We start from the raw sequence: 27492 nt of genomic DNA on the forward strand, positions 1-27492 counted from the left end.
AAATAGAGGCTTGGGTTTGAGGCTGAATCGCGTCATCGTAGATCTACGACGTTTGTACTTTGTTTAGTTGGCTCGTACGTCACACATCCCCAGGTCGTAACGCTAGATTGGCACAGATGTGTCCCCTTTGTAAAGCTCTCAGTCAAAGCCTAAATGGGCTTCAGAAGAGCTCCTTTCGGCACCCAGTGAGAAACTTTTCGATTTTCATAGCCATTTGTGATACGTTTCTTAGCTCTATGCATGCTGTTTCATTTGCGACATCGCGCATCTTCCCAGTTCTCTGTTTCTCCTCCGCCAGTGCATCATGGGACAAAGGCAGCTGGGAAGTGCCGGCTCTCCTTCTCATCTCTGCGCGTGCGTGCGTGAGCGACTGGAGGACTAAGGCTGGGGAGATGCTGGGAGAGAATCCGCAACTGTCAGGTAACCGAGCCTTTGGGAGGCTGTGGGCTTGGGCAGATGGGGTCAAAGGCTGCTCCCATAGTATGGTTTTTGAAAGCGTGCTCTTTTGGAGGAATTGCAGCTCCATCAAGAAAGTAAACGGGAGCAAGGTTGGGTACCTCCACCGTTTTATTCTCTGTTCGATGGGCTCCAGACACGCAAATCAGAAGAAGATGGGCTCTTCGGCAGACCGTTGCATACGCCTGCCTCGTTGTGGCTTTCAGTTGTGTCAGACTTCAGCCCCCATTACTTCCAGCTCCGGTAGCCTGCTGTATATCTGGAAGGCAAAGAATTGATGCAGTCTGGTTTGCAGTGGCTAAGGCTTTGTTCACAGATGTTAAGCCATCGTTTGATTAACTATTAACTATAGTTAATACTGAAGCCTCGGGTGGTGCAGAGGGGTAGGTGGCAGTATTGCAGCCGAAAGCTCTCCACACGACCCGAGTTCAATCCCAGCGGAAGCTGGATTCTTTGGTAGCCGGCCCAGGCCGACTCAGCCTTCCATCCTTCCGAGGTCAGTAAAATGAGTACCCAGCTTGCTGGGGAAGGTGACGACTGGGGAAGGCACTGGCAAACCACCCCGCTATAGTCTGCCAAAAAAACGTTGGTAAAGCAGCATCCCTCGAAAGGGTCAGACATGACTTGGTGCTTGCACAGGGGACCTTTCACCTTTCACACGTAGTTAATACTAACATTAATTATAATTAATTATCATTTGGGTATGATCAAAAACAAAGATGGCAAGGACCTAACAGAAGAAGAAGAGATCAAGAAAAGGTGGCAAGAATATACAGAAGACCTGTATAGGAAGGTTAACAATATCGGGGATAGCTTTGATGGTGTGGTCAGTGAGCTAGAGCCAGACGTCCTGAAGAGTGAGGTTGAGTGGGCCTTAAGAAGCATTGCTAATAACAAGGCAGCAGGAGACGACGGCATCCCAGCTGAACTGTTCAAAATCTTGCAAGATGATGCTGTCAAGGTAATGCATGCTATATGCCAGCAAATTTGGAAAACACAAGAATGGCCATCAGATTGGAAAAAATCAGCTTACATCTCCATACCAAAAAAGGGAAACACTAAAGAATGTTCAAACTATTGAACAGTGACACTCATTTCACATGCCAGTAAGGTAATGCTCAAGACCCTGCAAGGTAGACTTCAGCAATTCATGGAGCGAGAATTGCCAGATGTACAAGCTGGGTTTAGAAAAGGCAGAGGAACTAGGGACCAAATTGCCAATATCCGTTGGATAATGGAAAAAGCCAGGGAGTTTCAGAAAAACATCTATTTCTGTTTTATTGACTATTCTAAAGCCTTTGACTGTGTGGACCATAACAAATTGTGGCAAGTTCTTAGAGGTATGGGGATACCAAGTCATCTTGTCTGCCTCTTGAAGAATCTGTATAATGACCAAGTAGCAACAGTAAGAACAGACCACGGAACAACAGCCTGGTTTGATATTGGGAAAGGAGTACGGCAGGGCTGTATACTCTCACCCTACCTATTCAACTTGTACGCAGAACACATCATGCGACATGCTGGGCTTGAGGAATCCAAGGCTGCAGTTAAAATCACTGGAAGAAACATTAACAATCTCAGATATGCAGATGATACCACTTTGATGGCTGAAAGTGAAGAGGAACTGAGGAGCCTTATGATGAAGGTGAAAGAAGAAAGTGCAAAAGCTGGCTTGCACCTAAACCTCAAAAAAACCAAGATTATGGCAACCAGTTTGATAACTGGCAAATAGAGGGAGAAAATGTAGAAGCAGTGAAAGACTTTGTATTTCTAGGTGCGAAGATTACTGCGCATGCTGACTGCAGTCAGGAAATCAGAAGACGCTTAATCCTTGGGAGAAGAGCAATGACAAATCTCAATAAAATAGTTAAGAGCAGAGACATCACACTGACAACAAAGGCCCGCATAGTTAAAGCAATGGTGTTCCCTGTAGTAACATATGGCTGTGAGAGCTGGACCATAAGGAAGGCTGAGAGAAGGAAGATAGATGCTTTTCAACTGTGGTGTTGGAGGAAAATTCTGAGAGTGCCTTGGACTGCAAGAAGATCAAACCAGTCCATCCTCCAGGAAATAAAGCCAGGCTGCTCACTTGAGGGAATGATATTAAAGGCAAAACTGAAATACTTTGGCCACATAATGAGAAGATGGGACAGCCTGGAGAAGATGTTGATGCTAGGGAGAGTGGAAGGCAAAAGGAAGAGAGGCCGACCAAGGGCAAGATGGATGGATAATATTCTAGAGGTGATGGATTTGTCCCTGGGGGAGCTGGGGGTGTTGACGACCGACAGGAAGCTCTGGCGTGGGCTGGTCCATGAAGTCACGAAGAGTCAGAAGCGACTAAACAAATAAACAACAACAAAATCATTTGTTAAGTCATACTGGGCTTGGTTTTCCCTGTGCATGGGGTGGTTTCATGCAATCTGCTAAGGTCTGGGCTGTATAGCTATGTTTATTGAATAAACCAAATAAATGAGACAACCCACTGTCACAAATAGTGTGACATGTGATGGCTTGTGTTTCAATTGCCTTAATATAGCATTTAAGTCATAAAAATGGTTTGCAAAGCACTGTGGTACTCAACAAGGATGTCTCATACCACTTTTATCTTTAAGTTGGTTCTTGAACTATTTGCTTCTTACTTTAGACAGTGTCAAGGTATTTTGATCTTGAATATAAATTGACACCGAATATAAATGGTTCTTACATACTGATGATGATATGGCTATGCCTGATAATTATGCAATTTCATTACCAAAACTTGTTGAAATTGTACAGCAATATATTATGGGTACACAATTAAGTGGAATAAGTCTAACTTGTTGCCTTTCGGATCTACTATAGATTAGGAGATTAAGATTTACAATTAGTTCGACTTTATAAAATATTTCAGTTTACATCTTTCTTGAAGTATATTACAATATGCTGACTTTAATATTTCCAAATGTATAGATGAATTTTCACTTAGCTTTAAATGGATGGCTAGAACTCCCATTAGATGTTTGAGGTAAGGTTAATGTTATTAAAATGAATATTACATCAGGATTAATAAATGTCTTAAGAGAGATTCCAATGTTAATTCCTAGTAGATATTTCACACAGATGAGTTAATAAGGACATTTATATGGCAGTCTAAAGCCCCTAGAATATATCTAGCTAAATTGTGGCTTCCTTACAAGAATGGTGGCTTTAATATACTACGTGTTCAACTATATCATAGAACTGTTATTTATTACAATTACTTTCCTCTTTGGGCTCACTTGAAGAGCAAGCATGTAATATCTTTGAAATCTTGGCAGTTTTTAGGGTCCAGGTATCCTAAACTGGGATATTCATTTCCTCTTCTGAAAGCTGCTGGGCATATTTGGTTATTAATTAGTAAGCAGTTACGGTTTGATCCCAGATCACATGAGAAATTGATGCTGTGGTATAACTTAAATTTGAAAATAGTGCAGAAGAAATCATATTTAAATACCTGGGCTAAACAAGGGATTAATGCTTTAAATCAGTTGAAAATACAAAACATTATTGTTCCCAGTCATTTAAGATATTTAAGGTACAAATAAGATTTCCCAGCTTTACCCCAAAATCCTGGTAGAAAGTATCTCCAAGCAAGGATTATATGAATGGTTCAGCAGTTTTATCATTTACTTCTGAATAACACTAGCAAAAAGTTATAATTGAAAGGGAAAATGCTTTCGTGATTTTTTTTCTCAGATTATCTGAACATATTTAAATATGATACAGTGGTGAAAGCAATGCTTAATTCCCTTTTTTACTAGTATTTCTACTCCAGAGTTGTGGAAGGTGATGCCTACACCTAATAAAGATTAGAAGAGTACTGTGTTTTTCTTAAGATGCTTCAGTTGAAATGCATTATTCAGTAAAGACTAAATATACATTGCATCAAGATTATGGAACATTTCTTATTCATTTTATGTGTGCTAGTACTATATTTAAAGGATTTATTTAAATAATACTTCAAGAAGCTTAGCATAAAGGTCACTAAATTTATGTTCAATATTAGAAAATATGCATTATAAAACTTGTGTTTATGCAGTTTGTGAAGAATCAAGCACTTAACAGCTTCCTAGGTAGTCCAAAAGTAATAAATGTTATTTTAAAGGAGGTACCTGATAAAATGTTTTACTTTGCGGTTCAAAGTGCACTGACAACACAACAGCATGGATTCCAAGTGTTGCACTCAGTCTGCCCGATGGTCCAAGTCAGCCATCTATACACTGCTCCTAGGAGGTACCTTTGTTTCCTTGGGTTCAAGTCGTATCCTTTTGATGAAATACTCTGCTAATGAAGGTATGTTGGAATAGTTACTTTTGTATAGATACTGTCAGAATTGGTTGGCATGCTCCCTTCTTTCAGGTTCTTTGCTAGTCTGTGACACAAAGCTAAAATAATCAGGTTCTGTGGAGCCTTGATTGTTTTCAGAACTGCTTGGCAATATGAGTTTGGTCCTCAGAGCCATTTTAGAAAAAAATACATCCTCCGTATAGCCAGAAACTCTTTTGTGACATCAGGTACAACACTGAAGCACTTTCTGTTAGTAATCTGGTCAAAAGTGAAAAAGCATACTACACAGTTAGGATCAGAACAGTAATTTTGTAGGTCAAAAAAGCCTCAACCTTGATTCCTTGAAGCCCCTTATTTACCATTATTTTCCAGAAGCAGAAGATACATTTTCATTTATTTTTTTTCATGAAAAATTCTTGTCTGGAAATAAAAATGGAGGTTTTCTCAAATACATCATGTTGAATGTACATATATGTATTGGCTTTAGTTTATTTAAAGTTAATATATGCAGTGTTTATGTAACTTCTCTAAATGTTTTTCAGATAATAAGTATGATTACCTTCCTGCAACTGTGAATGTGTGCTCAGAATTAGTTAAGCTGGTACTCTGTCTGATAATGGCCCTTTGGGTAATCAGAAAAGGTAAGCTGTTAGAGCTAAATTGTGAAGACAGGCATATTTTCTTTCATTGCTTAGTATGTGTTAATGTACAGGTGGTCTTTGCTGAATGAGTGGTTCTTGCAACCAGTTAAAGTTCCCACTGTTGCAGTGTCCCAACGGTCGTGTGACCACGATCCGGGGACTCAGCAACCAGCTTGAAATTACGACGTTGCAGTGTCCTGTGGTCAGGTAATTGCTATTTGCAGCCTTCACTACTGGCTTCCAACAAGGAAAGTCAGTGAAGAAGTCAGCATGAGGTAGCAAATGGCAACCATGTGACATCGCACTTAACGAAGGTGCGGGATTCACTTGACAATGGCAACTGGAAGTGCCGGAATTGCCGTCGCTAAATGATGCGGTCATGTGATGTCACATTTTACGACCACATCACTTATCAATGAAAATTCCAGTCCCAGTTATCATAGTTAACCAAGGACTACCTGTAATCACTTATAATGTGTCTTTACATCAACAGAGATCCCACTGTTTGCAGTGCCATTGCATTGAAAATTGAAGTCAGGCAAATATTTCTCTTGAACTTAAAAAAGCAATCTGTAAACTCTGAGACATCTTAGCAATTGAATATAATATTTGGCTTTGTCCCCTCTTTGAAGGAAAAGGGTTTTTAAGATGGTTTTTGCGGGACTTAAAAATTATTTATATTTTATGAGACTGCACAAATTCAGAAGTCTAGGTTTGTAAAAAGTATTAACAACCTATTCTTTTCTATATCAGTGAAATGATGAAGGATTCTTTCTTTTAATCTGTATAATAACATATTATAAATGACCTTGCTATAGTATCCTGCTCCCTGTTTGTTGTTCTATGGAGTATTCACAGGGCATCAGTGTTATAAAAATGAATTACCTAAGAAAGGATTGGCCAACAGAAATTGGGATGTCTCTTTTGTTCTGTAAATCTTATTTAGATTTGATTGAGCTACTCAGACTAAGTGTGTAGTAGCAAATCTCCTGGAAAATATTTTTCATGTTCCTCTTCTAGATCAACAAAATATGATTAATAATTGTTTGAAACATAGTCCAGATTATGTACAATTCTTTATAAGCACTTTATAAATTGATAATGGCTCTACAAAACAACACATGAATGCCTTGGGTTGTATTTATGAAGTGAAATGCTTGCTACAAAATATTAATAAACTGAAAATTTTTAAGCATCTAGACTCATGAAATTTGTTCCTGAATCCTTTTTTTAATAAGAACTTTATTAGCATTTCGAAGTAAAGTTAAAATACGAAGTTCAGAACAGCTTGAATACAGAATTAAAAGAAAAAAGAAAAACTAAAAAGTGCAAGAATAGAATGAAAAAGTAAGAAGGTGACTTCTGACCTTCCCCAACACAGATATAAATGCTTATTGTATTAACTTAATCTCTTACTCTTAATTAAACTTTAGCTAACATTATTTCTATAAAAAACAATTCAATTGTCAAAACCCAAGATCAAAACGTCATTTTTGAAATTAGCTCCTGAATCCAAGGAGACTTCAGGTATTGGTTTCCTAAGCATAATTCCTTGAGTGACATGGGAAAATATTGCAGAAAAGAGGACTTGGAAAAATCACTATTCCATCATCAGCATCTTTATGAAAGAAATGCTGATAATTGTAATGTATATGATGGTATTAGGAGAAACCATTCCTTATTAAACCAGAGCAAACTTCTGGCGGAATTGGTCTAGAGATCCAGCATTGTAAAGTACTTAACAAATAAGCCTCCAAGAAAATTTACAGCAGCAATTTCTCATACTTTTTTCATAGTTATTGCTTCTCAGTGATGTATTTCTATAAAACGGAAGGTCTTATATAACCACTAATAGAAGTATCCTCCCTCTCATTTATATGCAACTATGTCTTTGCTTAAAATCATACTTTGGGGAAAAAAATTCAAATCATTCAATTTGGAAACACAGAGGTTTATATAGAAGAATATATATTGAATATATGGATGAGACTAAACTCTACAAAACCTCAGAGAGAAGGGAGGTATATGTGTGTATAAATATATACACACACACACTTATATTAAATAGCTCATTGAATTGGGGGAATTCAGGGATATTGATCCCACATAGAGTGATACTGGCTAAATAATAAAGGTAGCACAATAATGAAATGAAAAATTAAACACTCTAGCATTAAGACTCCATCTATATTTGAAGGACAATGTACATGTATTTTCTAGGAAGGTTTTGAGGAGGCTAGAAATCAATAAGGAAATAAAAGGGGGAGGTACTGTATATCATGAATTATCTCTGGAGGAATGGAAATTAAGAATAGTAACAATAATTAAAATGGAGAAATTAACAAAGCATATTTTGAATATTATATTGTATTCTATTGTAACAGAATCACATAAATGAATTTACCCATAGGAGTAATATAAACCCCAACTTCTTCAGATACTTGGGATAATATATACTTGTTGTATTACTAAGTATAATAGCAGACAACTTATGAGCTTTTTAATTTGATTCTTAGTAGAATAGTAGAATAGTAGACAGAAATGTATAGAATAGTGGTAGGAAGGGAATAACTAAATATGAATTATCTTTTGGAAGAGAGAAAGGTGTTTAGGAGGTTTATATTAATTTTTTTTCTTTATTTTAATATAAGAGGGAAGAGTTAACTGTACTTAGTGATTTTTATTATGGCATAAAGTGGAATGACATAGAAATAATGTAGTGCTTCGGTTTAATATAGCATAAGAGATTGATTATGGAAATTTTGTATATCCTTGCTGTTAAAAGTCAGAAGCCACATCTTTTGTAAAAAAAATTAAAAAATTCTCTTGTGTTTCTGTACTTTTTTAGTTTTTTCCTTTCTTTGTAATTTATTTTTTTGTAGTTTTTATTCTTTTCTTGAAATCTAATAAAATTTACTACAAAAAGAAAGAGATAATCTGTACAGAATTTCAGATACTAATTTAAACTGAAAATGTTGCTGAAAAAAGTCTGGTATAGGTATGTGGATATAGATTTATTTTGTTGCTTAATATTTCTATTCACAGCTGTCAGCTATTAAGAAAAAAGAATAATGTAAAGAATTAAAAAAAACAGGATGATCAAAATAAAGAGTGTGTAAAAGCTCCTTTTCTCTGATGTAGCAGCCTTCCACTTTTCCACACAGGATAATTTAACACACATTATATGAGACAGATTTTCCAGATAAACATCTTTAACATAGAAAAAAGAAAATTATGGAGATCAGATTTCAGAGATCAAAATTTCAATTTGAATATGGTTCAAGCATCTTTCTAGGAAAGCCTGGTAAAGTTTCATATCTGTGTGTGATGAGGAGGCTTCCAACTACGGATTTCTTAAGGAGTCTGTCTCTACTGCTTTGTTCTTTTTGAAACCAACAATAATCTTATGGGTTGAGGACAGTGTAGATATATATTAATAAATGCATTGAACTATTTTTCCTTCATAATTCTTTTTCTTTTTAGGAGGATATTCCCATAGTGGATTTGGCTGCAGCTCATGGAGACAATTGTATAGCTACATAAAGTGGTCAATTCCAGCTTTTCTTTATTTTTTAGATAATCTGATTGTCTTCTATGTGTTGTCCTACCTTGAACCAGTAAGTACCACTTCAGAAATGTAGAATGCTCTCTCTATATGGGGTTCTAATGGACAGAGAATACGTCTATCACCTTAAGTGCTTATATCAAGTTTTAGTCAGATTAGGAGATTTTAGGTGAAATTACTTCCCATTTTTTTTGCTGCCAAACAGTATTTCAGTAGCTGAATTTGTATTTTAGAGAGGTTCAATATGAGCTATAATATGAGCGGAACATAAATTTCATGAGCTAGATGACCACTTTCAACTCTTGTGTTTTGTCAGTGCTTTCATAAATCTTTTAGACAAGAAATCTTTATAGTAAGGAGTGTTTTCTATTGTTTGTACATAAGTTTGTGTATGAAATATAACTATAATACCAAGAAAAATAAGGTAAACTTTTTAACTAGAGTAGGGGTGCAAAAAGTGTAGCTCACCAGAATCTCATTCGCAATCCACTGAACATTGGCCTAGAGTGAATACTGTAGGCATTTTTGCATTTTTTGATGCTTAGGAGGAATTTGAGGGCAATGTAGACACTTTCATTATAGTGTAAAAAGTCTGAAGACAGTTTTACTTATAAAAACAAGAACAGTGAGTTGTAAAAATTGGGGCTGGATGTACTGTAGTAGTTGTCTCATGATTTATTAAGATGGGAATGAATTCTGGCTACATTCAGTATTACACAAGCTGATTTCCATTTGCGAAACAGAACAGCCCTTTGTTCAGGCTCAATTATAGGCCATAAGTTACAAAATTATTACATTTGTTTCATGTAGGCCTGTATATATACATTAACAGTATTCTTAAACTGAAAATAAAGAATGAAACTTACTTAACGTGAAGTTGCCCGAATTTGAAATAATTTTTTATAAATCATGATATCCCAAGGAACCCCTAGTGACCTCTTGCTGAACCCTAGGGTTCCACAGAACTCTGGTTGAGAAACCCTGATATAGGTGAAGGTCATAGACTGAATCGAATTATGGTTGTCTCACCAAATGTTCTTTCATCAAGTGGAATCTACCATCCAAGTTGAAATATGTGAAAATTTGGACACCTCTTTTCATTTATGGACACTTCTATTGGCAAAGAGCCTTCCATGAACAGAAAGAAACCATTAGGTACTGGTGCATAATGTGGGGAATGAGTACTAAGATTTTGTTTTTCTGCTTGATTCGGTGAAATATAGGAATGATTGCTTTCAGGGCCTCTCTGGAAAGCCAGTTCATTTTTTTTTCAAGTGCTGCTTAGATCAATAAGATGTGGCTCCACAACCAACACAGTGCTAGCCTTCATGTTATAAGGCGGTTGTAGGCTAATGGAGGTCCTATTTCTAGGCTGCATTTGGCTTGTAACATAATGCCTCATCTTTTTCTTCTAGGCCATGGCTGTTCTGTTCTCAAATTTTGTTATCATAACAACAGCTCTTCTGTTCAGAATAGTACTGAAGTGAGTAATTATGGAAACATGTTTTCTTTTGTCATTCTTTGTTTTCTCTTTTGAAGCAATTGTAAGCAAGGCTCTACAGGTAATTAAAATTAAAAGCACATCAAAAATAATTATAACATTGTTACCATTATCATTTATTTGTTAATGAGTATATCACTAAGCTGAGTTTGGTTTACTTACTATGTTGTTAATCTTACCGAACTAAGTCAAGCTTGCATTAGCTCCACCCAGCGGTTGTTTTCTAATTCAGTCGTAATATTCTACTTACACTTACTTACTTACGTAGTATGGAATATTGTTGTAAGAGCATTTACACAGTTGCAGTAGAAACAAAATAATTCAGTGCTCAGTGAATCATTCTGTCAGGTGTGAAAGGCATTGTAAGCTCACTGTGTTCTGCCTTTGGATTTCTATATTGTCCTGAGAATGCTTCCTGCTATGATACTGGAAGGGAAGTGGCAATTCTGTTTCATACTGCTGCCTCACTAAAGAAGATAACTTTTTTTCCCCCTACCCATTCTGTGTGCTTCTTGGGATCCACTGACATTTTTTTTTTCTTTCCATGCAGACGGCAGGTCTCCTGGGTGCAATGGGCATCTTTGCTGATTCTGTTCCTGTCTATTGTAGCTCTAACTGCAGGGACAGGAAGCAGTAAGCATAGCTTGGCTGTGCATGGATTTCACCATGACGTTTTTCTCAGCCATTCAAACAGTTGTCTGCAGTACACCAAGCCAGAAGAAGAATGTTGGGGAAAAGAGAATTGCACCCTTAAATGGTCCTTCCCTGGCTTTAGCTGGAATGTCACAACTGCTGCAGGACCCATGAAAACAGTTCGTCTTGGACTGGGACATCTGCTCATACTACTACAGTGTTTTATTTCAGCATTAGCCAATATCTACAATGAAAAGATACTGAAAGAAGGAGGCCAATTCAGTGAAAACATCTTCGTGCAGAATACCAAGCTGTACCTCTTTGGAGCTATGTTTAATGCTCTGATGCTAAGCCTGTGCTCTGAAAACAGACGCCGGATAGAATATTGCGGTTTTTTCTATGGTCACAACATATTCTCTGTGGCCCTTATTTTTGTCACTGCCTTCCTGGGGCTCTCAGTGGCCTTCATTTTGAAGTTCCGAGACAACATGTTTCATGTTTTGACTGCACAAGTTACAACAGTGATCATCACCACTGTGTCAGTTTTTGTATTTGACTTTAAGCCTTCCATGGAGTTCTTCTTGGAAGCACCTGTAGTTCTTTTGTCTATATTTATCTATCACTCCAGCAGCCCTCGTTGCATGGAATACACTGTTCAGTGGGAGAGGGGCAAACATAATGGAGGTGCATGGGAGCGCTCTAGCGGGGTAAGGCTTTGAGAAGTTTCACTTCTAGATCATTCTGTGGGCCAGCTGATTTGAGCCCATGCCTCTGGTTGTGATGTGAATAGAAATATTTGCCATCATGTTAAAATAGCAACCTGCTGCTAGTACAGGCAGCCTGTTTAGCGACCATTCGAACTTATGGCAGCGCTGAAAAAGCAGATTTATGACCAGTCCTTGAACTTACGACTACCCCATGGTTACACAATCATGATTCAGGCACTTGGCAACCAGTGCACATTTACAATGGTTGCAGCATCCCACAGCCCCATAATTGCCATTTGCGACCTTCAGAGCTGGCTTTCAATGGGAAAGTCAGCAGTAAATTGCAAGTTGTAGTCACATGACATCAACACTTAATGACCACAGGTGTTTCACTTAATTATCACAGTGGATCTGACATCGTAAGTGGGGTGTGGTCACACAATGTTTCACTTAACAGATGTGTCGCTTAGCAACGGAGTTGCTGGTCCCAATTGTGGTTAAGTGAGGACTGCCTGTAAATGTGTGCCTCTGCTTCCCATATCCTAGTTTGCTTTAAAAAGTGTGTCCAAATGATATGGCACAGTTTACAGTTTGTTATGAATGCATCCAATTAAGTTTATTATGGCGCTGTACAGCGGTTGGAAAAATCAGTACACATAATTGAATGCGGTCACAGCAAACTATAAATGAAAGTCATGTTATGTTGCAACATGCTCATGGGCAGTCTGGGTGAAGCAGTTCCAGTGCTCTTGGAATGTGGTACAAAGCGCTGCTGTTTCTTTCTTCCTATTTTGGAAAATGGTTCTCTTGGGAAACAACAGAGAAGCTCCCCTGTGGGGATGCTGACCCAACAGAGCAATCAACTGCTACTGCTCTTTGTAATAAAGGATGTGGTTCATTCAGGAAATTGGAATGGAAGATCAAGTTGTGTCCTTGCTGGAAGCCACTTAATCTTATTGTGATCTCCCACTGTGAGCCATTTCTTTCCTTGTGTGTCCTATATTTGTGTGTCCTAATTTGTGTATTTGGGGTATGGGTTCCAGAAATGTTTCTAGGTTCCAGAAATATTTGACATAATGCTATAAACCAGTGCATTTTGGGACATTCCATTTTGTTGCAGTTTTTCAATCTAGAATCCTAGTTTCCCAAGAAGTTTACAGTACTGTAGTGTGGTTTCGGTGGACATTTTTAAGGAATATTTTGTATTTTTGAGGTAAATTCCTTGTTAATATTAAAGTGTGTTTTTAGAACAGCTTTGAATCTGTAGAATTCTTTTTTAAAAAATACCATTGTTGCAATTTGCTTAGCTTTCTATTGGATTAAAGCTATTTTAAAATAATTGAACACCAGAGGGCACAAGTGGCAAACAAGGTGCTTTTAAGATGTGTTCATGGGTAGGGATTGGATTTTTTTTAATCCCACCTTTATTGTTTTTACAAATAACTCATGGCGGTGAACATACCTAATACTCCTTCCTCCTATTTTCCCCACAACCACAACCCTGTGAGGTGAGTTGGGCTGAGAGAAAGTGCCTAAGGCGGGACTAGAACCATGCAGTGAATAGTTATTTTCAGTTCGAGTTCATACTTCCAAAGTTAAAGTACAAATCTCCTTGATAATTTTCCAAATTTTGTGAATTATTTTCCGGAGGAAAAAAATACATGTGATAAAGAACATTGGGCACATGGAAATATATTGATGAAAAAAAATGCTTAAAGAGTTATTTGAATAAATATGTAGATTATATACAAAAGTTAACATTAGTATGTGTATGTGTGTGAAAGTAAATACATATACTTTTCATGTGGATTTGTAAATACGTCAAGCCTCAAAAAACAACAGATTGTATGTTAACTTTCTCTTGGGCTCACTGAAAAGATGCAGAATTTGCCCTATTTGTTTTTGCTTTTTCAAATTTCTGCCTGGTGCCATTGCAGAAAACTATGTAATACTGATTTAATAAATGTTATTCTTCTGTTGCCAAAGTCAAATTCCTGCTCTTTCAACATGGGCAAATAATTCTCATGGCACATAAAATACTTGTTATGAAAGAGGAATGGGCAGTCTTGGCAACACATCTCAAAGTGACTGATTAGGAAAGATTTAATATTGTACAGTAGGGCACATGGTATATATTGTATGATCTGGCCTTTGGAGTCTACTAAATTGTATTTATTTACTTATGGTATAGTTGTATGACAAGGATATAAAAATTATAGCCTGTGGGCCACATGTGGCTCACCAACAACTTTTTTGCAAGCCCCAGATTCTATACTAGAATTGACAGGGGTAGTTTGGAGGGGGAAAGCAGCCATTTCACACTTAAGTACTCTCCCAGGCAGGGTCCTGACTTTGTCTACGTTGGGTGGTTATCCTCAGCATGTTGTTCAAAGCCTGGTAGAGCCTTCTGGTCAACAAAAGTTGTACTTCCTTTCCCTGTAGTGTAATTATCAAAGATGACTTAAATTGTAATCCATTTTTAATGGAAGAAGCACCATTATAGGTGAGCTGGACAAGGACTATAATAAAGTTCTACTACTGCCACTACTATAAGGCTAATACCAAAAGTAGCTGTGCTTCAAATTATGGTCACATTAGACAATTAAAGTAATCTGTTCATTTTAAGGACTTTATTATAATTGAGTTATTTACTAACATAAATAACTAATTTTTCGCTATCTTCTCTTTATTTTCTGTAGGATGGAGAAGAACTTGAGAGACTCACCAAACCAGGCAGTGATCATGATTCAGATGAGGAGGCCTTATAGCAAAGCTCCAGCTTTTATGTGATCCAGCAGGGCTGCTCATGTTCCTGTATATCTGTTCTCCTAAACTGAAGATTTATTTTTGCAGCAAAAGAGTCATTGGAATTTAGAAGACTTTGGGTGCAGAAGGGAAGCATCATTTTAAACCATGTATTTTGAGACAGCTGATACTTTCACTTTAAAATAAAGAGACTGGAGTGCTACTAAAGCTGACCAAGATACCTCAGTTCAGAGATGATGTGAGAGAAGAATTTATTGATGGAATTGTGAAAGCTATCATTTTTTATAACACTCCAGAAGTACAGTCCTCAAAATAATTTGAATTATTGCATACCATAAACACAGAGATGAAATGGTAACATTTTCTTGTGTGTCAGGTGTGCTTTGCACCTTAAGCTTTGGCAAAAATTGTTGCCGCCATGTGTATATGCCTTGGGAACCATAATAAATTGTGGATCTTTTATATGACTATCCCTGTGAATATGCACTGTTAAAATCTGCATATGTTTTATTGTCAATTTTAGAGTAATTAGGATATAATTTGAGTATGAAAGCCAGTATTTGGGCATCTATATGTTTTCATCATCAAAAATCAGATGGGTTATCCAGCTGGTGGATCAAGCACATATTTTAAATGAATAGGAAATTAATAACATTGCCTTCTAGCCATTTTGCACATTTTACTACAATTTGGATACTATTTTTAGTATTGCTGCATAAAATAGATTAATTATGTATTTAAGCATAAAATTAAAGATTATTTCTTTTAAAATACACCATCAGAATTATCCTTCCAGAATAGTGCAAAACAGGGCTGAGGAAGTTGCAGTATTCCAAGTATTTGTTCAGTCTTAGCCAGTGTGGCTGAAGGGATGATGGGAGTTGCACTCTTAACATCTGTGGGTTGAGTTATAAAGTTTTCTACTCCTAGTATAAACCATGTAACACTGGATAACATTGCACATATTTCTTTTTACATGCTGTTGTGTTGTGTCAGAAATTGTCTTGAGTATGTTCATGTGGCAGCAAGCTATGTGTTCCAAATGAATTGTTACTTTCCCTGGTGAATAATTGATGTGCAGCTACCCCAGGTCAGTGCTATACAGATGTGTTATGCCATCATTTATCCAGTGATTATTCTTGATGGGGAATTGTAGTCTAATTATATTTGGAAGTCACCAGGTTGGAGGAGACTGTTATGGCATGTTGGCCAGGAATGTTTGTAATCCAGTATTTCTAATCTTTAACGGAAATTGTGAACATAGGCCACCTGTCATCTTAGGTAATACCTTTAAGACTCTGCTCATACCTAGGTTATGTACTAGGAATCTCAACTTCTTAAAGAGGTGTTACCTACCCTATAAATATTTCCTTAGCTTTCTATTTGGAACTGGCAAACTGGAGTGCCTCTCCATGATTGAGTTGTCGTTGATGTTCAGTCTGTCTTTTGTACACATTGATGTTTGTCTCTGGGTTAAGTTCTGTAAAAGTACAGCATGGGGACAAAAGAGACAGGGATAAAATGCAGTGCAACACAGAAAGTTTGTATGTTTAAAGCTGTAACTGCATGCAAAATTTCTGTGGATGTGATAGAGAAAATAATATGTTTTTCTAGCATGGATTATTCAGTTTTGGAATGACAATGTATAAAAGAAATAGTATGACTGGATCTAAGAGATTTAGCAACTGATTTATAGAGATTTCTAAATTATATTGTGCAAAATAATGCTTGAATTGGGATGTGAATCTTTCACTTCAGTTGTACACTAATTCAGGTTTAAGATTCATTTGTAAAGATGACAGCAATGGCAAAAGTTGATACTGCTTAGGAAAATTATTGGAAGAGGAATGTATGAAAAAGCTGTGCAAATATTCCAATCAGTGTTATTGTGTTGATATAAAGTGGTCCTATTAATTTCACACACAACATTTTAAATGATATTTTTCTCTGATGTTGCTACCACACTGGAACCTGTCATAATGAAGCATCCCTTTGAATAGTTTATCTTACTTTTGTAGCATTCATTCATAAATACTGTTTGAAATAAGGATTTCTTTTATCACCTTTGTTGATGCAAGTATCCACTGTGCTTTAATATTTGTGGAAGCCTTGATGGTTTCTGAAAAAGTAGTTCTAACATAACAGAATGCATGTTCCGTAATGGCAGTTGTTTAAATACAGTTGCAAGACGAACTCTGCCTGACTTGCCTACTAGTGCGTGGAGTTAATGAAAATTTGGGATATTTTTCTTTTTCTTTTGAATTGTTTTTGAGACCAGAAAAATATGCTAGGTACTGTGCATCAGCTAGGTAAATGGATGTTGGTTTTATGTATAACAATGGAACTAAAGACATAAATTAATATTCTAGTGACCAGTATGCACTTTCCAAAACTGTAAGAAATCCTCAAATACATATTTTTAAAAGCCAGTAATGTCACATACATACATACATACATACATATTTATGCTTTCAGTACTGTATGAATTTGTACTAGGCTCTTAGTGGAGTCTTTTAAGATACATCAAACTGTTCCATAAACTGGGTATCACCTCTTCCCAACTTCAAGGTCTTCGATACCCTAGAATTTGCTCATGCAAAAGAATAAAGTGATAATTTTTGCAAGCAAATATGTCCTTATTTCTTCTTCTGTTTCAGGCAGGACATATCCAAAGGAAATGAATGCATTATAAAACTTGTATTCCAAGTTATATTTGTTCTATATATAATTATAGCCTGTTAATGAAGAGTAGAGGTCCACTGTATTTGTATATTTCAGTGCAGATGTGTCATGGAGACAAATGGCAAATAGGAAGTGGCTGATTAAGCATTCCTGACCTGATTCTTTTTTGCAAGGGCCTACATGGCTATTGGGTTGGATATAGAGTACTTTAATGATTTTCCCTTTATGGAAAAATGACCTGAGCGGGTGTTTTCTGGATAGAATAGGAAGATATGGAAAAGGTTAAATATTCATCTGTCATCCAGCCCTCTTCAAAGATTCCCCTTTTGCATTCATGTGGCCTGGCAGACTCATTTAAGGAACATATATTTGCCCATTGAATATGTGATTTGTGTTGAGAACAATACTGCTTTGTGTGGCTTATGTGGAATTTAACAAGAAATTTCTTGAAAGAGAAGATTCCAATGTTTTTTGCATTAGTGGGGTGTAGCTTGTTTTGCAAATAAAATACCTAATACACAAAAACAAAAATAAATAAAAAACAAGACTGTCAAATTTAAAGCTAGTGTTGAGTATTGTTTTCCATTGTGTGTTTTGATTAATTTGGTCTTACTTATTCCAACATTACAGCTGTCGTTCCTAACATGATGTTTTCAGGAAGTTGTGAAATCACTAGTTTCAGATTACATTACACTTAAAGTAGCAAAACACAGAGAAACCCTAACTTAAATATTCCTGGAAAAATTCCTTCCACAAAACATTTGACAAATCTGCCTAACATGTTATGCAAGTTAATTTTAATCAGGTTTGCTGAAATTTTGAGATCATATATGGACTACCTCCTTGCTTACAGATTGCACATAAACATCAATTAAAAATAACCTCACTATTTAGTTTTAAAGAATGCACTTTATAATCTTCTTTGGCAATTTATACAAACATTTAGGCTCCTCTGGTGGTCCATTGAGATTGGTGGTAGTGGGGTGTATGTGAAGCTGTTTTTAAGGCTACCTTCCTTTGGGATTGGAGAATGGAAAAACTAACTGGATTCAAGAATAGGACACTGCAGATTGAGGAGCTTTTGAATTCCAAGTTAAACAGGAGAAATTATTTTCTTTTCTGCACAGAAAATGAAAACAGTACTATTGTCCTACTTCGGAACTGCTGGCCTTTAGGCCTCATGTAAGTTGCAGCAATTGCAATGGCATATTAGGAAAAAGTTTTTCTGACATGCTGAGATTTTTCTTAATTGAGAAGACTGTATTGGTACTTGAATAGAGGAATATTATACTAGTTTCCACCTGCAGTTTGAACTGATACATACCAAGTATAGATGTGCTTTTTCAGTGAGGAAAGCAGGCATTTGCCTGGCTGTAACTACTAACCCAAAGATGCATTGACTAAAGTGAAATTAGCTATACTAAAGGGCTTGATGAATGAAAGTCTAGAGACCCATGTGACTATAAGAATATAAAGCTTCCTTTCTCACAGTTTAGCAGTGCAGCACTCTTCTGATGGAATAGACCCTATTTTCCTTGAGTTTAGAGTCTGATCTTTACTTTGACCCACTTAGTGTATTTGTTAATGTTTTGCTCCTTGATACATAGCAGAAACTATCCTATATGCAAAACCTTTCCTGAAGTGAATGTATTCCTGCATATTTAGGTGGGGCAGGAGACAAAAAGAGGCCCCTGCTATAGACAAATTTTGAACAATCATAGTTACTATTGAAAATAGTTACTATTCATGCATTCTTCCTAGCAGATGTTAGGAAAGAGAGAGAGTGGCTATTGCATTCAGGTTCTGCCCTGTGGCTTCACTTAAGTTGGCTAAAAAGCTGAAATAGTTTGATCTTTATTCTCTTGTATTTTCATTCAGAATCTTCCACTATATTTAAATTGTTAGCTATATAAACTTTTCAGACTGGTAATTCACAGAATCATATAGGGGTGGCATATTATGAACAAAGTCATTTTAGTCAAAGCATTTTTAAAACTCCTTTAGGAATCATTTTCTATAACAAAAACTCACAATTCTTCTTGTAAAGCTATAGTTTGAAGATCATATTCTGTAACACGATTTACTACTCTTCCTTTTCAATAAAGATTCACACTTTCAAATATATATTTCCCAGGGGAAGGGGGATGCAGTTAGACAAGAAGTATCCATTGTATATGTTACATCCTGCCTATCATACAATGGACATCATTAGGAAGGAGTTTCTCATTCCATGTATACATAGCACAAGGAAATACCCTCAAATTAGGGCTCTAAAATATAAAGGAGTCTTTATTTAATAAGGCATCAGTGATATTAATTTCACATATTTCAGTTCATGGAAATGTGGGTTACAGAGAAAGCCAAAATCTTATACACTCCCTTGACTGAACACTAAGGGAATAGAAAATGTTCAGGTAATCATGAAACTATTTCCGCATGTGGCCTTTTGTGGCTTGAATGACTACTAAGATGCAAGCAGTCAAAGGCTAAGTTGCTACTTTCGGTAGGGGTATCCATGGTGGTAACTTTCATGGTGACGATAATCATCTTGGTAACCTTCCTGATAACCTTGGTGATAACCATGATAGCCATACTCTGCATATTCATCTTCTGGGCATCGCATGCCAAGTGACTGCTGAATGGCCATCTCCTGTCGTCGAAGTTGCATAGAGTCAATCAAATCATACACAATCACCATGGACCACATTGGGGAAGGATACCAAGATTTGACATTCCCATCTTTGCCAACCAAAAGCATGGAAAAATATTCATGGCTGATTTGGAAATAATTGCGGATATCTTTCACCAAATGAATGGGGACATCTTCTCTATCCACACTGGAACTCCCTAGAGAAGGTAAGAATCAGGAAAAGGTTAACATTTCAAATCTGCAGATAAGTTGGTCTTGAAAGCATAGCATATTCAATCGTATATATTTTTACTGTTTAAGATAATTGCCATTACTATAACTGACCTGAAATTAGATTAGTTGTAGTGGAAATACCTTTTGATGCTAGAAGGTAACTTGAGATGATCATATCATCAAAGGGAAAACCTCTCCTTTTAAAGAGTTTTGAAATAAAACTGCATTAGGAAGACATTTTTCTAACAGCAAGTCCAGTGCAATGGGAGAAACTTCCCTTTAGTGTGTCTAATTTCCTACAAAATCTCTAATGAGATAAGAATCCCAAATTTATTGTAAAATAATCACCCTTGCAACAAGCTGACTTGCTGCCTAAATCTTGCCATATGTTTTTAAAATGTGAAATTTCTCCTTAATACCATATATTTCTTCTTGCCAATACCCTTTGTAATGAGGTTTGAGATCCTATTTCTGGGTATGGGACACAGAAATATGTATTCTCTAAAGAACAAAATTAGCAACCTATACATTCAAATGGTTTCAATACAGCTTTCCCAGCAATCTTGTGGGCAGTTTTGTTAACCGCCCAATGAAACACTGGCAACAGGAGGTGCCCTGGGCAGTTGACAGGATTGCTTTTGAGTGGCATCTCTGTTGGATGAACTTAAATTGTTCCCTATTTACCAAGGAGCTGAAACAGAAACAAAGATCCCGAGAGCAGTGATGGAGGAAGATGAAACGTTATTCTGACTGCTATGATCACCCTGCACAGGACCTCACTGATTAAGTTGCTCAGATTCATTTAACCCTTGATTTTCATGGGTAGAGCATGATGTCATGACTGAGGCAGTATCTTGCTAGTTAAAGGGACTCCTGGCTGGTGGACTCAGAGAGCTCTCTGGGTTGTCCTCAGAAACAAAGCCATATCCCTTTAGGGAATTGGAGCATAACAGATCGATCTGCAAGATTATGGTTCTCATGAAGAGGTGGGGATGCTGACAGTCTTTAAAGAGCATGTGGCATAGGACTATGAAAAGTTCCAGAGCTGACAATAATGGCTATAGTACTAGACATGGTAGCGGTTGGTCCAACACATAATGGAAGAAAATAAGGAAATCTGCTTTCCAAAATGTGCTTAGTGGAATACTGTCTGCTGTATTGGCTCATAAAAAAAATCCAACAAGATCTAATGAAAAGAATACAAAACCATAAAACATACAAGTACAAAAAATTATGGAATAATAAAATGGCAATCCAAACAGCAATAACACTATCATCCATTTGGGGCTCCAGCACATCACAACCCAAAGGCCTGGGGAAGGATGACCCTACTGTGGGCTCATATGAGGTTACTAATAACATTCTAGGGCCTAGTCTCAAGAATAATTCACAATTTCTAAATATAAGCAAAATAAATAAAGGTTCAGCATGAAGAATAATGCATATCATGTTTGTGTTTGATAATTTAGGGTAGATAGTCAAAATCTGAAAAGGATTTCTTACCATTGATTGGATACAGTTCTAGGACTCCTCCAGTCTCCTCTCCCAGGCCTAACAACTTGAGGACAATTATGTGCCGCAGACCTATAGAAGAAAAGCATCAAATACTGAATGACGCCTCAGTGGCCGTAATTGTGATAATGCAAAATAAACAATTATAGAATTAAATCCAACATTTTGCAAATACTTTTTCTTCAGTTACATAATCATAGTTCTTATACTTTTCCTCATGTCTATAGTCCACTGAACATATCTAGAATTCAGGCAGTTCTCCAGTCCTGGAGTCATATACAGAGCTATATACCAATAAATACAATTCATGTTGATGGTAAGTGATTTCTTTAGAGATTTTGTATCGGACTTGCTCAGAACACTACCAAAGGATACAAAAGAAAGTCCATTCTATTATTTTTAGTAGTTTTCAGGGAGACCATAAGTTGCCTAAAACTTGGCTGGGGGGAGGGAAAATTTGTATTCATGTTCAGTCATTTTATTGTTTCTCTTCATAATTCAGACACTAAGGTTAACTTTGGAAATGTTTGTTTTGTAAGAGTCCAATGTGAAGCATTTAGAGTGCAATCCTATAGATGTCTACTAAGAAATCACTTCCAATATGTTCCAGCACAGGATTGCAGTTTAAGAAACCATCATTTGATTCTGATTGGTCACTAAGACCTGAGAAAAAGGAGGATCATAATTTATCAATTTGCTGTTTCGGTTTGATAACACCGAAAGTCCTTGAAATTAAAAAGGACTTGAATTATATGCCCAGTCCTTAGGACCTTTTCATATACTGCAGCCATCTTAAGAGCCTGCCCAAATTAGGTCAGCCGGGTGGTGTTTCATACAGAAGTTATTTTGATAATGCTTGCATATGGGTTGTCAAAGGTAAATTGATTCTTTAATGGCTTTTTTCATATACATCCCTACTACATTAAGAGATATAATTTAGCTGTCATGTTCACATTTATGGGGTTATGGGTTGTTAGTAGCCAAGAGTAATACTAAGTAAGGCTTTTAATAAGGCAGGATGATTACACCCTACCCCCTTCATGTAATGCACATTTACCTACCTCACATTTGTACATATATTTGCCAGGGATCAGGCCTGGCTTGATAACACATAGTTAGTGGTTCACACACTGCATTAATCCAGGGATGAGCTGCTTTCTCAGGCTCATATCCACAACTTGTTCCCCAACCAGCTGAGAGCCACAGGTGACATCATAGGTCAATATTGGGGGGGGGGCATTTTTTATGAGTCTAAGAGAGGGAAAGTTAGCTGGAAACCTCTGGGAGGTAAGCCGCTCCTATTTCTACTCTTGAAAATACTCCAACCCCCTCCAAAAATGTCTACCCTTAAGCATAAAAAATGTTGGTTTAAAATTGGCATCAAAATTCAGTAGCAAATAGCCACATTTTCCCAGTGCAATTTTGGGATAGTCAAGATAGGTTTAAGGTAAAAATGGAAATTTTTTGCCTCTGAGAACCCTGTAGGCCCATTTATATCTTTATTTCAAAAACAAAAATCACACTGATGAAAGTTGACCATTTTGTTGTCAAATTTTGAGGTGGCACAGTTTTGAGATGCTTAATTCATGGGCTGTGGGTTACCCATTCTTGCATTAGCAAACCGCTTTACTTTGTTAAACTGTGGTTTATTGAACAAATAAAAACTGGCTGAGTTAGCATACCCCTCTCATAATCCATAGTTTATAAACGTACTGACTGTTGTGCTAAACCAGTAGCAAAGTATTATTGCTAAATATGCTTTGTGAATTCAGCCACTGTCATCCTCTCACATTTTCCCATCTTCTTTCTTTTCATTAAATAAGCTATTAAGATTTCCAAAAGGAAGAAAGTATGAAATTGGCCACATTGCCTTTTGATTGATAGCACTATAATCCCTCCATTTGGAAGAACCTCAAAATGGCCCAGAAGCTCAAGAAATCTTAATGTAGTAGATTTTGTTTGTACAGGCATGGCTAAAGCCACAAAAAGGAAAGAGAAAGTAAGGGGGGATTATTACTCACCAAAATTGCAGGCTTGCCCTGTCAGGGCTGCAAGCTGCTGTGAATAAGCCCAATCTTCCTCATTGGGAGTAGATATTACCAGTAGCCTCCGTCTCCACCGGAATCTGGAATGAAAAGTAGGACGCACTAAAAGAAATCCCCACATTACTGCATAGAATCCATCAGTTAGTCACTACAGCTTTCTGAGTAGCGTCTGCCTATGCTATGAAAGACACTGTAGAGCAACCAGTGGCTCTCCAGATATTGCTGAATTCAACTTCTGTAGCCCTAGCAGAATGGTCACTGCTGAGGGATGCTGGGAGTTACTCAGCTACAGCTGGAGAACTACAAGTTATCCACCCCTGTGTGCAGTATGGGATGAAGCAGAGTCCATTTAAGGGAAGGTAAAATAACCCACACTTTTGGTTCAGCTGGTCTTGATATGTTGTTGAGAAACTCCTCTGTTTGTTGCAGCCCTGTTTTATTCATTTATACCCAAGCTCTTCATTCCCTTGGAAAAGGTGAAAGGTTACATGAAAATTGGCAGGGACTTGAGGATTATGGCTAAAAAGGTGGTTTGGAAAGAACCAGCAACTGTCTATAAAAGAGTTCCCCACAGAAATGTGAGCAAGTGTTATTTATCAATAGTCCAAAACACTTTCTTCAGTGAATTGAGTCTGCCGGGAGAAAAAAAAGTACTTGATCTCAAATTCCTGGGCCGATAGCGATGGCCACTGGCTGGCACCAAAAAGGCTGGCATGACTGGGCAACTGAAGCCCTGCACCAATTTACTTGCATGCAATACATGTGAGGCATGTTAAAAAGGGGGCAAGGCTTTGATCACCTGGTTGCACCCAACATTTTGAAGCCAGTGACCATTGCTGCAAAAGTCCCTGGAGATACCCCAAAATTTGCCCCTTGGGTCCATCCTCCTGAAGCACAATTCTGCACTACTCTCCTCTTGGTGGACTTTCAGGATTCTTCTAAAAACAAAATACATCCTACGAGCTTGAAGTTTGTCCCGTCTTGTTCTATAGCCTATGTCAACACATTTGGGATGAAAACTTTTGTATCCAAAGATCTGGCTCATTGAGGCTGGGGGGAAGTAAACTCAGGCAACATTCTCATTAGGCATTTAGTACTGAATACTTAGCCATTTTTCATTTAACCAAACTCATCAACTGGTTGCAATTGCATCTGAACATTTTCCTCATTTTATGTTATTAAAGAAAATAAGATCTGTGATGTAGCTTTAGGAAATACCTGGACAAAAAGTTTTCCAGAGATTGTTTCTTGTTTTCTTTGCAAACAATGCCTTCCCGTTTCTGCTTTTCCATATCTTTGATACGTGACTGGAAAGTATCTATCAGATCAAACACAGACTTCATGGCAATCGGCACTTCATAGTATTGCTATAAAAGGAAGAATTAAGAAGAATTTTAACTGCAAACAAATCTCTTGGCAGCTCCCAACTCACATAATGACTTATGGATACAGGCAGATTAATATTGTCATGAACTGAAAGCTTATGTAGCGATAATTTTAGCTGTTTCTAAACTGGTCAGGTCTAGACAATCCATGGGCAGGAGATCAGCTGGGAACTTTCTGTATGCCATCTTGAATTCCAGCAGGAATGTATACACAAAGCCATATTTATTTTGCTAAAGATGACATTGTGAGAACTTTAATAATGCCCTATAAGATCTTTCTGTGGTATAAAAGAAGTGCATGTCCTGTAAGTGTGTCAACCTGGTACAGTTTTTTTCAAGTGAAATCACTTGTCAGTGCTTTGGAGAACTAGAGCAATTTTTCATTATTTCTGCAACTCCATTTTCCTCTTCAAGAACCACCCAATTTTATGCTCGTACCCTGAACCATATCACTCATGCATCCAACTCTCCTTTCTGCCCTTCTCAATTCTATTCTTAGTTGATCACACTAGCTAAGTATCATAGTAATTGTAATCCAATACAGCACATCCACAGGACACCTGTGTATTTCATTAATTTTCCTAGTATACATCCCCCTACCTTGGCCTTCATATCAGAATCTGTCAACACCATAAAGAAGTCATTATAGGTCATTCCATATTCTCTTCTCAGCTCATTGATGAGATTCTGGTCCACAAGGTCTTCATCCTCTATCACCTTCATGGGATTTTCATTGTCTTAAAAGAAAATGAAATGGGGATGAGTGCTGAGCAGATGTCTCTGTTCCCCTATTCAAAGACACCTATCAGATATCACTTCGATTTTCACTAATGTAAGCAATAATGGTGAAAGTTTGCTACCTTCTTGTCAAGCATGTGAAGTTTATTCCTTAGATACTATTAATGGGCAAACCAGAAGCCCAAACAATAGTCCAAATCATAATGGTATCAAGCCAAAGACAGATGTTCTGATATAGACAAAGCATTATTATGGAGCATGGGGTAAAAAATTTATTGGCTTATCTGGGGAAGGAAAAAAAATGAATACAGTGGAATCCAGACTGTTTCTGATATGTGCCTTTTTTTTTTTTTACTTTTACTAGAACTATCTCAGTGATGAAATCTGGGCATATCTTCTTCTCCACCACTAAAGGAGAAGGTCTACATGTCTTTTTGCCGTTGTTATGCCCTCCCAAGAAAATAGGTTTGGCACCCTGGTGGTGTAAAATTAAAATTAACCAAAGTGTATCATCCAATGGTATAGTGTTTTTCATTTTCTTTCTCTAAAGATCTCATTTGGTATTTTTATATTTCCCTTGCACTGTAGATATCAGTGAATCATTTTACAGTATTTCTGTTAATGTTGAATTTAGCATCACAACTTAAAAACAAGAATGACCAGTTCAAAAATCTAGCCAGAATAGCAGTTGAGAAGACTGGAGAGATTTCCACATCCATGGGGGAGTATGTTAAATTCCAATGCCATTTCAAGGAATTGTTTATTCTAATAAAAAGTTCTCATTAATTAATGACAATCATTCCTAATGTTCCTAAACAAAAAAATAATTTAAGTATATTATTCTCCTGTCTGTAACTCTCAAAGCAAATGCACAGGAATGTTACAAAATGAATGTATTTCCAGGCCATAATCCTGGTGGCTGTATTCTGTGTTGCTTTATCAACGTAGGCAAATTAATTTTCAAAGACATTCATATATAACTTTGTTCTGATCTTTTGTTTCTATATATGAAAGTTTGTTTACATGCCACAATTGGCCAAGTTCACACACTGCAGTCAGCCATGGTTCATACAACATGCTAAGCCACATCTAATCAAGCCACATTATGGTTTCTTGCAGGGCCACAACTAGGGTCAGGGCCGCAACTAGGGACTGTGTCACCCAGGGCAAACATGGATTCCACACCCATCTTGCCCCCCCCCCCAGTGTGACACCCAGGACACATGCTCTGCTTGCCACCTGCCCCCAGTTGCAGCCCTGGTTTCTTGTGATGTATGGACACAAGCTTTCCCTTCACATACCTTATTCTCTCATCTTGCTAAACCTCAGAAGGTTTTAATCATGGTTTGTTGAATTAGCCAGAAAAAAGCTGGCTCCACCCTGTTGCCTTTTGGAATAATACCTTGGTAGCTACTGCTACCATTACCTGTCTTATATGGGTATATTCCCCCAACCCCAGCAAGAGACAATTAGAGCTCCTACAATCTGTCTGCCTTATTGGCAATGGAAAAAGTACAAATGAAAATTTCTATAATGTATCCTTCTGACCAATAGCTTAGAGGCATGTGACTAGAGGTTTCAGCCCTTCCTTAGGAGATGGATTAATCTCACAAAAGGTAAGCAAAAGCAAACGTTATAAAAAGAAGAAATTAGAAAATACAAAATTCCCTTTTAACTTTGTGAGAAATGTATA

At 37.2% G+C, this 27492-nt stretch overlaps 2 protein-coding genes across 5 annotated transcripts in view; one reads left to right on the forward strand and one right to left on the reverse strand.

The window, feature by feature from the left end:
• The first annotated feature begins 99 nt into the window (after window positions 1-99).
• Window positions 100-17817, forward strand: SLC35A5 (solute carrier family 35 member A5). Of its 4 annotated transcripts, XR_010068097.1 has the most exons (8): window positions 103-420; window positions 4618-4767; window positions 5304-5402; window positions 8886-9019; window positions 10383-10450; window positions 11019-11808; window positions 14508-14723; window positions 15600-17817. XR_010068097.1 is itself a non-coding variant. In XM_063305645.1 (7 exons), the coding sequence occupies exons 2-7, from the start codon at window positions 4638-4640 to the stop codon at window positions 14574-14576; spliced, it is 1290 nt and encodes a 429-aa protein (XP_063161715.1). In that variant the 5' UTR covers window positions 103-420; window positions 4618-4637; the 3' UTR covers window positions 14577-17817. The 4 variants fall into 4 exon arrangements, 3 of the variants coding, with proteins under 3 accessions (XP_063161716.1, XP_063161715.1, XP_063161717.1); XM_063305645.1 differs by having other exon boundaries at window positions 14508-17817; XM_063305647.1 differs by having other exon boundaries at window positions 8979-9019; window positions 14508-17817.
• A 1710-nt stretch (window positions 17818-19527) lies between these two features.
• The window catches only part of CCDC80 (coiled-coil domain containing 80), a 28188-nt gene continuing 20223 nt past the window's right edge, over window positions 19528-27492 (reverse strand). Inside the window, exons 4-8 of the mRNA XM_063305642.1 lie at window positions 25662-25798; window positions 24895-25043; window positions 23653-23756; window positions 21623-21703; window positions 19528-20103 (exon numbers count right to left, since the gene is read on the reverse strand). Of these exons, the coding sequence (XP_063161712.1) occupies window positions 19751-20103; window positions 21623-21703; window positions 23653-23756; window positions 24895-25043; window positions 25662-25798 (824 nt within the window). The 3' untranslated portion in view covers window positions 19528-19750. The remainder of the gene's footprint in view (window positions 20104-21622; window positions 21704-23652; window positions 23757-24894; window positions 25044-25661; window positions 25799-27492) is intronic.

This window comes from Candoia aspera, chromosome 5 (assembly GCF_035149785.1).
Source record: "Candoia aspera isolate rCanAsp1 chromosome 5, rCanAsp1.hap2, whole genome shotgun sequence".
Classification (NCBI taxonomy): Eukaryota; Metazoa; Chordata; class Lepidosauria; order Squamata; family Boidae; genus Candoia; species Candoia aspera.

Coding starts and splice junctions, on each gene's coding strand:
- SLC35A5 (XM_063305645.1), top strand. CDS start 4,638: ATGGATTCCAAGTGTTGCACTCAGTCTGCCCGATGGTCCAAGTCAGCC. Junction 4,768..5,303: donor GAAATACTCTGCTAATGAAG/GTATGTTGGAAT, acceptor AATGTTTTTCAG/ATAATAAGTATGATTACCTT. Junction 10,451..11,018: donor CTGTTCAGAATAGTACTGAA/GTGAGTAATTAT, acceptor CTTTCCATGCAG/ACGGCAGGTCTCCTGGGTGC.